This window comes from Salvia splendens, chromosome 18 (genome assembly GCF_004379255.2).
Source record: "Salvia splendens isolate huo1 chromosome 18, SspV2, whole genome shotgun sequence".
Lineage (NCBI taxonomy): Eukaryota > Viridiplantae > Streptophyta > Magnoliopsida > Lamiales > Lamiaceae > Salvia > Salvia splendens.
Window position 1 is genome coordinate 11,662,404 of NC_056049.1, and position 13,405 is coordinate 11,675,808.

The 13,405-nt window shown below is 37.1% G+C and overlaps 2 protein-coding genes across 2 annotated transcripts; both read right to left on the minus strand.

The window, feature by feature from the left end:
- Positions 1-439: 439 nt before the first annotated feature.
- On the minus strand, positions 440-3,577 carry LOC121776738 (putative late blight resistance protein homolog R1A-3). The gene has a single exon (XM_042173910.1). The coding sequence runs from the start codon at positions 3,575-3,577 to the stop codon at positions 440-442; it is 3,138 nt and encodes a 1,045-aa protein (XP_042029844.1).
- A 5,512-nt stretch (positions 3,578-9,089) lies between these two features.
- LOC121776739 (putative late blight resistance protein homolog R1B-23) lies at positions 9,090-10,564 on the minus strand. The gene is made up of 4 exons (XM_042173911.1): positions 10,294-10,564; positions 9,974-10,133; positions 9,549-9,869; positions 9,090-9,444 (listed from the first exon to the last, which is right to left on the minus strand). The coding sequence occupies exons 1-4, from the start codon at positions 10,562-10,564 to the stop codon at positions 9,090-9,092; spliced, it is 1,107 nt and encodes a 368-aa protein (XP_042029845.1).
- Positions 10,565-13,405: the final 2,841 nt, after the last annotated feature.

A 13,405-nucleotide genomic window follows, 5' to 3' on the forward strand; every position in this document is an offset into this window, starting at 1 on the left:
TCGAAAGAGTTATGTGCGTCTTCCCAATAATTTAGATTGAAAGAGTTACGTGCATTCTTATTTCCACCCCAAATACATGACGATTCTTGTGGCCAGATCATCTTGTCTAGGCTCTTGTTCCTCTTCATCCTATCTATCCCTACCATGATCTCCATATCCTTCATGCTGTCTTCGCCCTTCCTCGCTTCCGATGAACCCTCTTCATCTTTGATGACGTCCAACGGATTCAGAGGGCAGCGACTATGTAGACGTAAACTCTAATGAAATTATACTTAATAGCAATAATTAAATAACTATAAAATCTCAATAATTGAAAAAATCAACCTAATTAAATAAATAAATAAATCCTAAAAACACATTAGCAATAAAGATATAGAATTGTGTCTCAATGCACACTTTGAGCAACATGGAAAACAAAAAAATTAGTAACAAACAAAGTTTATCTCACGAGTCGCTTCTTCTTAACAACGTTAAAGTTGGGAGTAGCCAACTTCAACAGCTCATCGTTGTCCTCATCGTTGTGGAGATGAACCGTGACTCGAAAGGTGAGTTGTTCTTCTCCTTGCAAGTCCTCTTGTTCCTCTACCATTCTCTTTGCACTCTTAAGTGCCGATTCACTGCAATTGTACAAAGTCACTGATTTGAGTGTCGAAATTTCACCCAGTTCTGCAGGGATCTCCTTCATATCACTTGAGACTAAAAGATATAGTTGCTCGAGACACGGGAAATGAGAGCTTTCCATCGTCCAACATTCCAGATCACCACATATTAAGTTCAAATATTTGAGACTGAGGAACTGGCCTTCAACTGTTTCCCATTTGTCTGTTGTGAAATCTCCACCAATTAAAATGAGTTTTTGAAGAAGAGGTAATGTACTAACCTTTTCCAATATGTCTTCCATTCTACGACCATGTGGTATTTGAAAAAATAGACTCTTGATTTTAGCAGAGTGTAGAAAGGTAAGCTTTTGCAAAAAATTAGCCTCGGGATAGCAAAAACATCGAAGAGATTCCAGCTTCTGCAGATGTTTGATGTTGTGGACACAACAATCATCATCACTAGACTCGATTCCATCATACTTTAGTCCCAATTTCTTGACATTGGGCATTCTCCGAACCATCCTTTCATCGAACTTGAAATTTTTTACTCCTTGGAGGGTTTGTAGATTCTCCATGACGGCAATGCTATCACTCGGAGGATCTGGGAGATGAATTTCTCCGCTCCAGAAATGAACATGCCTAAGTTGAGACATGTTCCAAATTTCGACCGGTGCATGTATAACCTTTATTATAGGATAATCAACAATTAATGTCTGCAGACTCCAAAGGAGATTGATTGAAGAAGGAAGGTGGAGGTACATATCAGATTTAACATCAAGAAACCTCAAATTAACCAACTCAAACAATTCTTCCACACAACACTCACACATCCCTAGAACATTATCTTCATCCCATGCTTTCAATGTCCTCAACAGTTTTGGATCGGGCAACCGTTCATATCTTGTACAATCACTTATACAGGTACGGGCATATGGTCTAGATTTCAAGGCATCAACAACTTTCTCCATTGGAGTGCTTCGCATAATAACAACACGCCGTTGGCTACACGTGCCTTGAGGACTATGTTGCTCAACCACATCATAAAACCTCTCCTTTTGAGCTTCTCTTAAGCAAAGGTCTCTCAACAGATCATGGATTTTACAGCACTTAATGTTTCCAGTTGACCCCAACTTGTGAACCAAGATTAGATTTCTGTCAACTAGTTCAACTAAGTACTCTTTTGCAATTGTTTCCAAACTCTTCCCACTTATTGGTTTTAGAAATCCCTCAGAAACCCATAGCTTGATGAGTCTCGAGACTTGAATTACACGATCCTCCGCATATATTCCCATGTACAGAAAGCATGGCTTAAGATAAATTGGCAAATGGTTGTAGCTCAGCTTTAGTATTTTTAAGCAATGCTTATCATTCTCTAAATTTGCTAATGAATTTATGCTTCTCCTAATAGATTCCCAATATTCTTTTGTTTGTTCCATTTTCTCCAAAAGACCTCCTATCACAACAATTGATAGTGGAAGTCCTCTACAACTCTCAACAATCTTCTTTCCAATTTCCTCCAAATTCAAAGGGCAACTTTCCTCCCCAAACACAATTTTGCAGAACATATTCCAACTAGTTTCCTCATCCATAAATTTCATTTGAAAGCCATAATTGCTATCCAACTGAAATCCCAAATTCGATAGCCTAGTTGTCACCATTATCCGACTACCATTACTATTGTCAGGAAAATAGAGTTGTATCTTCTCCCATGGTTCAATACTCCACATATCATCCAACACAATAAGAAACCTTCTATATGATAAATATTGGTGGAGAGAAAGTCCTATTTCATCTTCTATCATTTCACTCAACCGTTCAAAGTTCTCTTCTTTATTGGCTTGAATTAAAATTTCACAAAGAAGTTTTTTCGTGCTAATTTGTTGAGAAATTGTAACCCAAGCACATATGTCAAAATGGTGAGTAATAAGAGGTTTTTCATAAACATTTATGGCAAGAGTGGTCTTACCAATTCCTCCCATCCCTACGATTGGGATGACATGGCGACCGACTCGTCCGTCAGTGAGCTTATCCATCAGTTGAAGCACGACATCATCAAATCCCGCCATGGTTGCGCTGTTCAGCCTAGAGAGAGAAGAGCTCGAAGAATTGTTCCTCAACATGTTAGAAGAAGTTGACGAACCACTAGATGTGAGTGGAACAATCTCCATCACTTCTTTCTTGATCAAATCCATGTCTTCTATCGCCTTCTGCAGACTCTCATGCAAGTCTGCAGATGTAAACGAACCAAGTGATGCTGCTGCGACTTGTATCTGCAGCTGAGCTTTCAGTGCAAAGATATCTATCACTTCTTTCCTGATCAAATCCATGTCTTCTATCACCTTCACCAGACTCTTACAAATGTCTGCATATTCCGAGGCTTGTGTTTGCAGCTGACCTTTGGCTGCAACAATCTCAGTCACTTCTTTTTTGATCAGATTCATGTGTTCCATCGCCTTCACCACCGTCTTATACAAGTCTGTAGAAGCCGTGACTTGACTAGGCAGCTGACCATTGATTGCAATGATCAAATTCATCTCTTTTATCGCCTCGTCTTCTATCAAACCCATCGATTCTATCAAATCCACCAGCATTTCGTACAAGTCTGCGAATGTTGAGGAACCGCGTAAGACTTGTCCTAGCAGCATACCTCCAAATGTAATGATTGCATCCATATCTCCCATCTTATCCCACAGAGACTCGTACGAGTCTAAGACAGGTGGACGGATTCGATCCACAATGTGAGATTCGATGACATCTTCAGCCACATAAACTGCATCAGCGATGCGCATCTCCAACGGATCTGCTTCGTCGCTGTCTGCATAAGGAGACTTGTAGCCTTCAAGAAATTCCTGCAAGAACATAACGATATGAGTGAGAGATTCAACTTGTTTTTCGTCCATAGAAATCGGAGGGGAAGGATGGTGCTCGATCTGATGGATGATCTGCATAATAGAAAGCAGAGAAGCATAAGCCGCCATCTCAGACTGGTATAATCGTTTGTCTGAAATGCAGAGAGAGTAGGAAGGAAAGACTTCAAGTCAACTGGCTCTCATGAATTATTTAACATTGGTTGTTGAAATGCTTAAACAGTTAGCAACTTGGCATCTTGGAAGGTGCAATGTAATTGCCTAGCTATTTCCATCTTAAAGTTATACTAGTGTTTATCAGAAAATTTGCCATACCAATTTTTAAAAGTTAGGAGAATTTTGAACTTTTTATTAAAGGAATAATACCAAGTATTGGCTCAATTATATTGGACACAAATTGTTTTAATAATTGTGATGACTGATGAGACAGCTATAATTATATTGATAAGAATTAGTAATATTGATGCCATGACCATTGGGCCAGGATATCGACTCCCATCAAGCCCAAACATTTTAGAGTCCGATACCAAAGGGCTATATCTCACTCAACTAGTATACATGGATATGCATATTATGATGATCATTGCATGCCTTGAGAATGTTCCAGTTGAATTGTGATTTTTGTTCAACGTGCTTTGTTTTTTTTCGATGGCTAGATGCATCAGTACATGTCGTGTGTATATGTAGGCCGAGTTGTCAGTTGTGTATAGAAATGACCTATATAATCTCGGAGCGGATCACCTACTCCATAAATGATGCATCATTCTTACTCAGGGACATATTTAGGAATTTATATGAAGAGGGCAAAAATATACAAAGACAATATTTAAGAGATTTAAGTGGGGCAATAAGTGAGAAATTAAAACAAATATATTTTATAATGTATAATTTATGTATATGTGATGAAATTTGAAGTGGGGCATTTGCACATGCTAACTAGTAGTTGGATTCATCCATGTTCCTATTCCACACTCACAACAAAATAAAATGGATACATCATCACTTATTAAAATAGTGCGTGTTTATACGATTATTTTATTTTGTTGTGAGTGTGGGGTAGGAATGGTGTACCATTTGCGGAGTAGGTGATCCGCTCTGATATAATCTCTCATGTCCATCTTGATGAGTGTTGATATATATACCCGGACCCTGGTGGGGCCATGCTCGTTGCCTCGCCCGCCGGAGTTTAGTTGATAGGGCGTGAAGAAAAATGGGAGGGACAATATAGTATATTTATGACAACCTTAGATGTTATACTACGATATAACGCTTGGTCGACAACATCTTATGATAAATGTAGGGAACTTTTATGTGAAATTGTCAAAAATACAATTCCTAACGCCACATTTGTAATATGGACAAACTATAATTGTGTGTAGATGCAATTATGAGTAGGGATGTCAATCGGGCCGGCCCACCGAGTTTCAGGCCAACCCTATCCGGGTTGCGGGTCAATCGAGTGCGGGCTAATCGGGTTGTGATTTTTTCGGGTTATAAATGTTCAACCCTAACCCTAAAAGCTCGGGTTTCGGGCTAGCTCATCGGGTTAATCGGGTTGTTACCGATAAAATTAACATGCGATCAATCCAATAAATAATGGTGAAAATTAGTTATATTTATAAAATGTAAAATATTTAATTATGATAAATTTGAGATAGATGCTTAAACTCAAACATAAACATGATCAAATACTAATATTTGAGATTTATGCAAAATAAAACATAAACATCAAGAAAGTTTAAAGCATGTTTAGAAATTTAAATATATTTTTTAGTGAATTTGAAGTTTCTAATTCATTTATCTATTATTATATTAATAAAAACTTAATATATCATTTATATATTTAATATATAAAATGAAAAGTTATTTTTTCAGTAATCTATATTATAAAATAATCAATGAAGTGTCGAATTAGAGTCAAACAAATAGAACAATAGAAATTTTATCAGGTTTTCGGGTGTCACGACCGCCCATACTAGGGGTACTATAAACGAGGAGATCGTGACCACGGGATAGCAATAAAGACCACATTTAAGGACGACAGTTCATAAGAAAGACTCAATTAGCTTAAAAGAAAAATATTTTAGTTCATTAAAAGTTAAACAACGAGTTTTTAGCTTAAACAAACTTACTGTCATAAATTCATTATCAATTAGTGCAAAGACTTATAGCAAACGATTTTTCAAAGGAAGCGGCGGGGAAAAATAAATATTAAAATCTAATTAACCTCCAAAAGAACAATTGTTTTACTTTACGAAAACCCATTTTAGAGTAACGAAGTAAACAGCAGATTAACGTCTAAAAGGATTTGACATGCAAAAAATAGTACAAAATAAAGAACTCTTGGGGCATAGATAAAAAGATATAGCAGCGGAAATAAGGTTTCAAAGAGAGTCAAGGATGACGCCTATGTATGAAGACACAACGCATCCAAAATTTCCTAGGCCGACTCAACATCCACCGCAACATCCCGCTCAACCTGCACATAGGGAAAACACATGCAGGGCTGAGTACTTGTTGTACTCAATGAGCTCATGCCGAAAACATTTTATATATAGTTATGGCATCCATACCAATGATCTCGAGTTTTACATGTAGTTAAGAAATATCACGAGAACACAAAAATATTTCATAGACTGGCCAGTCAAATAATCTCCCAACTTTCTCAACAATCTATCAATCACAATCATCATTCCATGTGCGATGAAAGTGTGGCCACACTATTCGCCCACGAGACCGGCCGACTAGGAAGGACGGCCCACGATCCCACCAGTGTACACAGCCTGATAGGGTTTGCGGCCCTACTCAGACCCGAATTCGTTTCACAACACAGCCATATAACCTAACGGAGCAAGCTCAGACGAACTAGGCAACAGGCAACAATCTCATAAACAAAACATCATGGCATGACATAACAAGTTAAACCACCCTTATAACACCACATCATATTTTCGGAAAATAAAATATTTGTAAAAGAAAGCCCACCTCGTTTGCTTAAACAACACAATACCCAACTCAAAGCAACCCTCGTTCCTTGTGCTCACGTACACACAATCCCCTTGCCAACACCACAACACAATCAGCCTTCCATCAATACAAATTATCATGCATGTCCTATCGTTCCTTTCATCGTTCTCTTAAATTACCCACCCCAACATTCATCAACATAAGGAAAAACATGCCATAATATTTCTCAACTTATCACACATAATCACGTCATGAGATACATTCCTTGATCATACATGCATCATATAATTCACCCAAACTTGGCAACAAGTATTATTTTGACATAACAGAAATCCGGCAGAACTGCGCAGTCGTTTTGTAAAAATCACCAAAAATCCATCCGACCTCATATGAAGCTAAATTTTGGTCACTACACAGTAGACACATCAAGCACGTCTAGTTAAAATTTCACACCGAAATCATATCATTTGGTCAGTCAAAACAACAATGCAACCCTCTGGTCGGAACATAAAAATTCTGGCAGTACTGCGCGGTTCGATTGAAAAATTTACCAAAAATACATCCGATGTTCAATGAGGCTGAAATTATCACAAAACACAGAAGACACTTCAAATTGCATCCAGTCAAAAATTCACATCAAGATAAGGCCATTTGATCGGTCAAATCAAAAACGAAACTCTATAGGTGAGAATACAAGTTTCTGGCAGAATTGCGCAGTCAACTTCAAAAATTTATTAAAAATTCATCTTCCGTCAAATGGGGCTGAAATTCACACACAACACAGAAAACACCTCAAAATTTACTCAGTTAAAAATTCGTGTCAAAATAAGAGCGTTTGTCTGGTCAAACTCACGTCGGAATCCACTGTCCAAACGCCACAGTTTTCAGGCTTCACAATTCCGAAATTAGGGTTTATTCCTCATTCATCCAAACACAATTATTCATGCTTCCAACACACAATCATGAGTCAAAAAGTTCTCACGATCATGTTCTCATATATTCACACATCATTCACTAATGAATCATCCAAACTTCACACATATTCATTCAAAATCGCCCATCCACAAATTTTCTCACACAAACATAAATTCCCACCGATTAATTATGCGATCTATGATTCCTACACTCCGTATATGCATGAGGGATTCAGGAACAACGATTCAATGGAAAGGATGACGAAAAGATTTTAAATTATACCTTCTTGAATCCAAATCAAACAGTAGAAACAAGGATTGATGCGATTCCTCGGAAACTCTTTAAATTCCAACTCCAATGGATGCAAGAACAAGGATTGAAGGAGAGTTTTTGGAGAAAATGTAGAGAGGGAGGAGGAGGCGTGTGAGAGTGAGGGAGAGAGAGGTGGACGGTTCGGAGGGGGAAAAATATGGGGGCTAGGGTTAGGTTTAGGTGATTTTATAGTAGGTTTAATCCCCAATTAAATTAATTTATTAATTAATTGTGGAGGAATAAAATAGAGGCCAATAAATAAAATCACACAATTAAAAGAAGGGAATTTTCAAAAATTGACTATTAAATTAACAAGGAATTTATTTGGTATTTACTTGGAGAGAAATATATTCACAACTTAGGAATTAAAACAATGAATATTTCATAAACAATGGAACAAAATAAACTAAATCTCCAAGTAGGAAATAAAAGGGGGAGAGCGAAAATTTAATGGGTGCACAAGGAAAATTATTTAAATCCTCAATTAAATAAGAATAGGATTTAAATTTGGTAATTTCTTTATAGGAAAAGACTCCCATAAAATAGGTAACAATTAAATAAATTTCCACAAGGAAATTTGAAGCATAAGGGGCGTGTGATATGGAGAGCACAATACAAGGAAAATATTCACATCCCCAATTAATTTGACTTACGTATTAATTTGGTATTTGTTTGAATAGAAGGAATTCCACAAAGCAGGGAAACAAATATTATTTCCTTCTTAATCAAAGGGGCCGAAAATAGCCACTTTATTTGGCTAGAACAAAATGCATGCTCTTATTTAAATTAATTTCCACATTGAAAAAAAAGCATAAATAACACTTCATTCCAAATCACCCATGACAATTTATTCCACATAGCCAACTCAATCACGTAGAAACAATTAAATTTCATAAATGAAATTCCCAATCGACATATTAAAATAAAAGTCGCAAAAATTTTGGGATGTTACACCGGGCCAGCCCCTCGGGTTTTTGGGTCTGGCCCTAACGGGTTGCAGGTTAATCGGGTGCGGGCTAATCGGGCTGTAAGTTTATCGGGCTGGAAATTTTCAGCTCTAACCCTATAAATTTGGCGGGCTATTCGGGCCAGCCCACGGGTTGCGGGCTAAATTGAGATCCTTAATTATGAGTTTTCTCTAAAAGCGTTTCATTATTTTTGAGCAACATGAAAACATAAAAATAAATTATTATTGATAATCAAATGTATCTGACGAGTCATTATACAACTTTAGTCGTCCAACATTCCAAATTAATTCTGAAATTTGAGACTAAGGAACTGGTCTTCAACTGTTGCCCACTTGCCTGTAGTGAAATATCCATCATACAACTTGAGCTTTTGAAGAAGGGGTAATGTACTAACCTTTTCCATTATGTCTTCCATTCTACTACCCTCAGCCATTGAAGAGGGAGTGTGGAAAGGTAAGCTTTCACGACAAATCACATCTTGAAAGCAGATAGCAGCTAAGAGATTTCAGCTTCTGTATTTTCAAACAATGCATATCATTCTCCAAATTCACTAATGAATTTAAGCTTCCCCTAATAGATTCCCAACACTCTTTGGTTTGTTCCAGTTTTTCCACAAGACCTCCTATCACAACAATAGATAATAATGGAAGTCCTCTACAACACTCCACAATCTTCTTTCCAATTTTCACTAATTCCGAAGGGCAACTCTTTCCACTAAACACAATTTTGCAGAACAAATTCCAGCTACTTTCCTCATTCATAAATTTCATTTCAAGCCCATAACTACTATCCAATTTTGATCCCAAATTTAATAGCCTAGTAGTCACCATTATCCGACTACCATTACTATTATCAGGAAAATAGCGTTGTAGCTTCTCCCATGCCTCAATACTCCACATATCATCCAACACAATAGATACCTTCTAAATGACAAACATTTGTGGAGTGCTAATCCTATTTCATCTTCGCTCATTTGGCTCGACCCTTGTTTATTGGCTTGAGATAGAATTTCACAAAGAAGTTGTTCTATGTTATATTGCTGAGAAATTGTATCCCAAGCACAAATATCAAAATGACAACTATTAGCTGTTTTTTCGTAAACATTTGTGGCAAGAGTGGTCTTACCAATTCCTCCCATTCCTACAATTGGGATGACTTGGCAACCGGGTTTTCCGTAAACGAGCTTCTCCATTAGTTGAAGCATGACATCTTCAAAGCCCACCATGGTTGTGCTGCTCAGCCTAGAGAAAGAAGATGTTGAGGAACCGCCAGAGACTTGTCTATGATCGTTGAGCGCAACGATCTCCATTAGTTATTTGTTGGTTAAATCCATGTCTTCTATCACCTTCTGCAAACTCTCATGAAATGAAAGTCTGCAGATGTTGACGAACCAACTGATGCTGCAGAGACTTGTATCTCTAGCTGATCTTTGATTGCAATGATCTCCATCATGTCTTTCTTGATCAAATCCAAATCCATGTCTTTTCTTAAATACGCATGAGTCTCTGCATATGTTGAGGAATTAGCAGATGGTGACACTTGTCTCTGCCAGGTGTTTTGTCACCCTTTCTTGTACCAATTGAATGTCTCCTCTCATATACCCCGGAGTATTATAAAAGTCTGCTGCATATATCGAGATATCTGAGATTTGTCTCAGAAGCATACCTTCTTTGACTGCAACCACCGAATCCATGTCTTCTATCACGTTCCTCAAAGCCTCGTACAAGACTAAGCCACCGGGACGAAGCTGTTCAACAATGTGATATTCGATTACATCTTCAGCTGCATAAACCGCATCAGCAATGCGCATCTCCAACGGAACTGCTTCATCCCCCTCAGCATAAGGAGACTTATAACCTTCAACAAATTCCTGCAAAAATGTTTCGCTTTTGAATTCATAGCTATAAGCATCTTGAAGCATGCCAATGAAATTCATACTACTTTATTAAAGTTGTGGCTTTTTCTAACTTTCATTAATAAATTAATATTACGCACTTTGGCCACTATTTATGTTTTAAGTGGAATAAATCATAATCCCATTTTCATTATAATTATTAATTTATTTATTTAATTGATGTTTTTGTGACTTAAAAATGCTTTCAATTTTGTTAAGTAATACTCTCTCCGTCCCTAATAATTCGTCACTATTTGACCCGACACGAGTTTTAAGAAATGTAATAGAATGTGGGTTGAAAAAGTTTGTGACATGTGAGTCCTATTTTTATATATTAGTTTTATAATAAAATGTGAGTGTGAATGAGTTAATGGAATGTAAGGTCCACTACCAAAAATGGTAAAAGTGAAATATGACAAATTTTTAGGGACGGACGGAAATGGAAATAAGTGACAAATTTTCAGGGACGGAGAGAGTATTAATTGTGATGACTCTAGTTATAAAATTAAATTTTACTTTTGTTTATATTTCTAGCTATATTTTCGAAGCTAGAGATCAACTAATTCTTACCATGTTAGAAGAGATAAGAATGTGTATGAAAAGGAAGGTGGCTGAAAAGTACAGTGGGTCCATTTGTCCCAAGATTGTCAACAAGCTTGACAAGTATAAAGGGTTGTCTTGTAATTGTTGGGCAACAGAAGCCTGTGCTAGAAAAATATAGTGTTGCTGTCTGGGAAAGATATATATGCTTGATCTGGAGGCTTGGACATATAGTTGTCGCCAATGGCAGCTTTCTGGGATTCCTTGCCAGCACACCGTTCCTTGTATTTTAATGTGGATGTCTTGCCTACTTTTGTTCCTTTTTAAATGATCTCAATGGCATATGTCTTCTTCTTAGTTTCAATTGACTATTTTTACATATGTTTTTGGATAAATATCTTCATCTTAATTTTGAATTGGCTGCTTTTGTAGACTTAAGATCTAAGTGCAGTTGCTTAAAATTTACTTCTTGTTTGCTTTTTAGTTGCTATTAGTTATGAGTTTTGGTTGTTATTGACTGTGATTTAGTTTAGATACCTGTCTTGGTTATTTTAATTGCTTATGCATCTAAAAACTTGGAGGTGGAGGAACTTTAGAGGAGCTTCATTGAGAACACAAGTTGTCTATTTTGTGAGGATTTCTTGAATGGTCAGTTTAGTCCGCTTTAAATGCTTCAGATGATGCAAATCCTGGTTTTGTGTTTGAATTTATTTTACTTTAATCAGTTGTTTGATACCCATGTTCATGAGTTTAAAGGCAGTTTCTCTAGTAATAGTGAACAAAGTGTTCGGGATGCTTGCAGCAAATGAAGCAATAACACTTGTTGTCAAACCAAGCTTGAGGTGCTGAAGTAATTGGAGCAATAAATTGTAGCAGCAGGTGTCTATTTTGAAACAAGTTTAAGGTTGTGAGAATATTTTCAAGATCATGAGTGATGTTTCAGTGTCGGAATTTATGTTTGGTTGAAAAAGATTATAGATGTGTTTCAGTTTATTTTTTTGTTTATGTAACACCCCGAGTTTTTGTGCACATATTTTGGAGTAAAAAAATTAGGATGAGGAGACGATTGAATTTATTTTGCACGTGCTAAATTGGATTTAAGGAATGACCTAAGCTTTGTTTGGTTCTTATGCCTCATGGAATTAAAGTGCAAGGAATTTCAAAGTTTGTGAGCTAAAATTATTGGGAAAAGGGAATGCCAAGAATTTCGTACAAGCAGGAATAACGGAAGCTACTTTTCACCTATAATTGGAATGCCTTGGTACATGTGTTATGCAACTAAGGAAGAGTCAATTCCTACTTTACAAAGTCTAGTCCTTATAGGAAGATAAATTAAGAAAAAGACAATTGATGAAGGAGGTTGATCTACAAGGTGATCTCTTCCATGTCCATCTCGTTTCCTACACCCCACAACAAGCCAATGATCTTTTCCAATCTATCAAATGAAACACAAAAATAGTAAGATTTTGCCCAACCAAAATTTACAAGTGTACAACAAATGGACCAAATAAAGGAGAGAAATGATGCTTGGTGATTTTCATATCTTCTCAAAGATGTAATAGAGACAAAGGACTAAGTGATGATGACCTCATCTCCTTAACTCTCCCCAATGCTTTACATCGATTAGGAAAGATGCCTTTTTTTCATGTTAAAAGGGGAAGGATCCATAGCTAGAAATAACAAAAGCATCCTTCCCAATGCTAACACCAATTTAGGCATAGAAGCTTTTATCTCAAATCCAAAAGATGAGGGAATCTTTATCCCAAATTATCCATAAAATACCAAAACTTTTCTCCTATAAAAGCAACCCACCACCACCTTCCTTCACACACCTTCCTAACACTCAAGTCACAATTAATAAGAGGAGCAACAAGGGATGAGAGAATGGCAAGAGAGAGAAATTCAACAAACAAGAGGAATTCCATAAGCAAGGTAACCAAAATACCCCCTTTGCATCATGTAGAACAACAACCATGATAGAACAAGGACTTAGTAAATAAAATGCTTTTCAAAGATCAATAGCAAGCTGAGTATTAAAGGACGTGGAATCATAGGATTTTGCCACAAGGCCTTAGTTGGCGAAGGGGGAGGCGAAGCTGGCGATGCTCCGGCATCGCAGTAGAGTGGCGATTTCACCGGAGGAAATGAGACGGGCGAAGGGGAAACCGCCGCTGCTTCAACTCTCAATTTGGGTTCTTCCCTTTGTTTTAGAAATGAAATTGGGGAGAGAGGGAGTTGATCGAAGGGAGTATAGGTGAGTGATGTTGTGAAATTTTGTGACTTAGCCCACCTTATTATTTAATTTGGGCCACTCTAATTTATTGGACTCTAGTAAATTGAGTG

Bases quoted from the DNA above. Each gene is read 5' to 3' on its own strand.
- LOC121776739 (XM_042173911.1), bottom strand. From the start codon at position 10,564: ATGAATTTCATTGGCATGCTTCAAGATGCTTATAGCTATGAATTCAAA. The intron at 9,870-9,973 runs GTGATAGAAGAC...TTCTTTCTCTAG, and splicing joins TTCATGAGAGTTTGCAGAAG to GCTGAGCAGCACAACCATGG. The intron at 9,445-9,548 runs GTATCTATTGTG...GGTGACTACTAG, and splicing joins AAATGTTTGTCATTTAGAAG to GCTATTAAATTTGGGATCAA.
- LOC121776738 (XM_042173910.1), bottom strand. From the start codon at position 3,577: ATGGCGGCTTATGCTTCTCTGCTTTCTATTATGCAGATCATCCATCAG.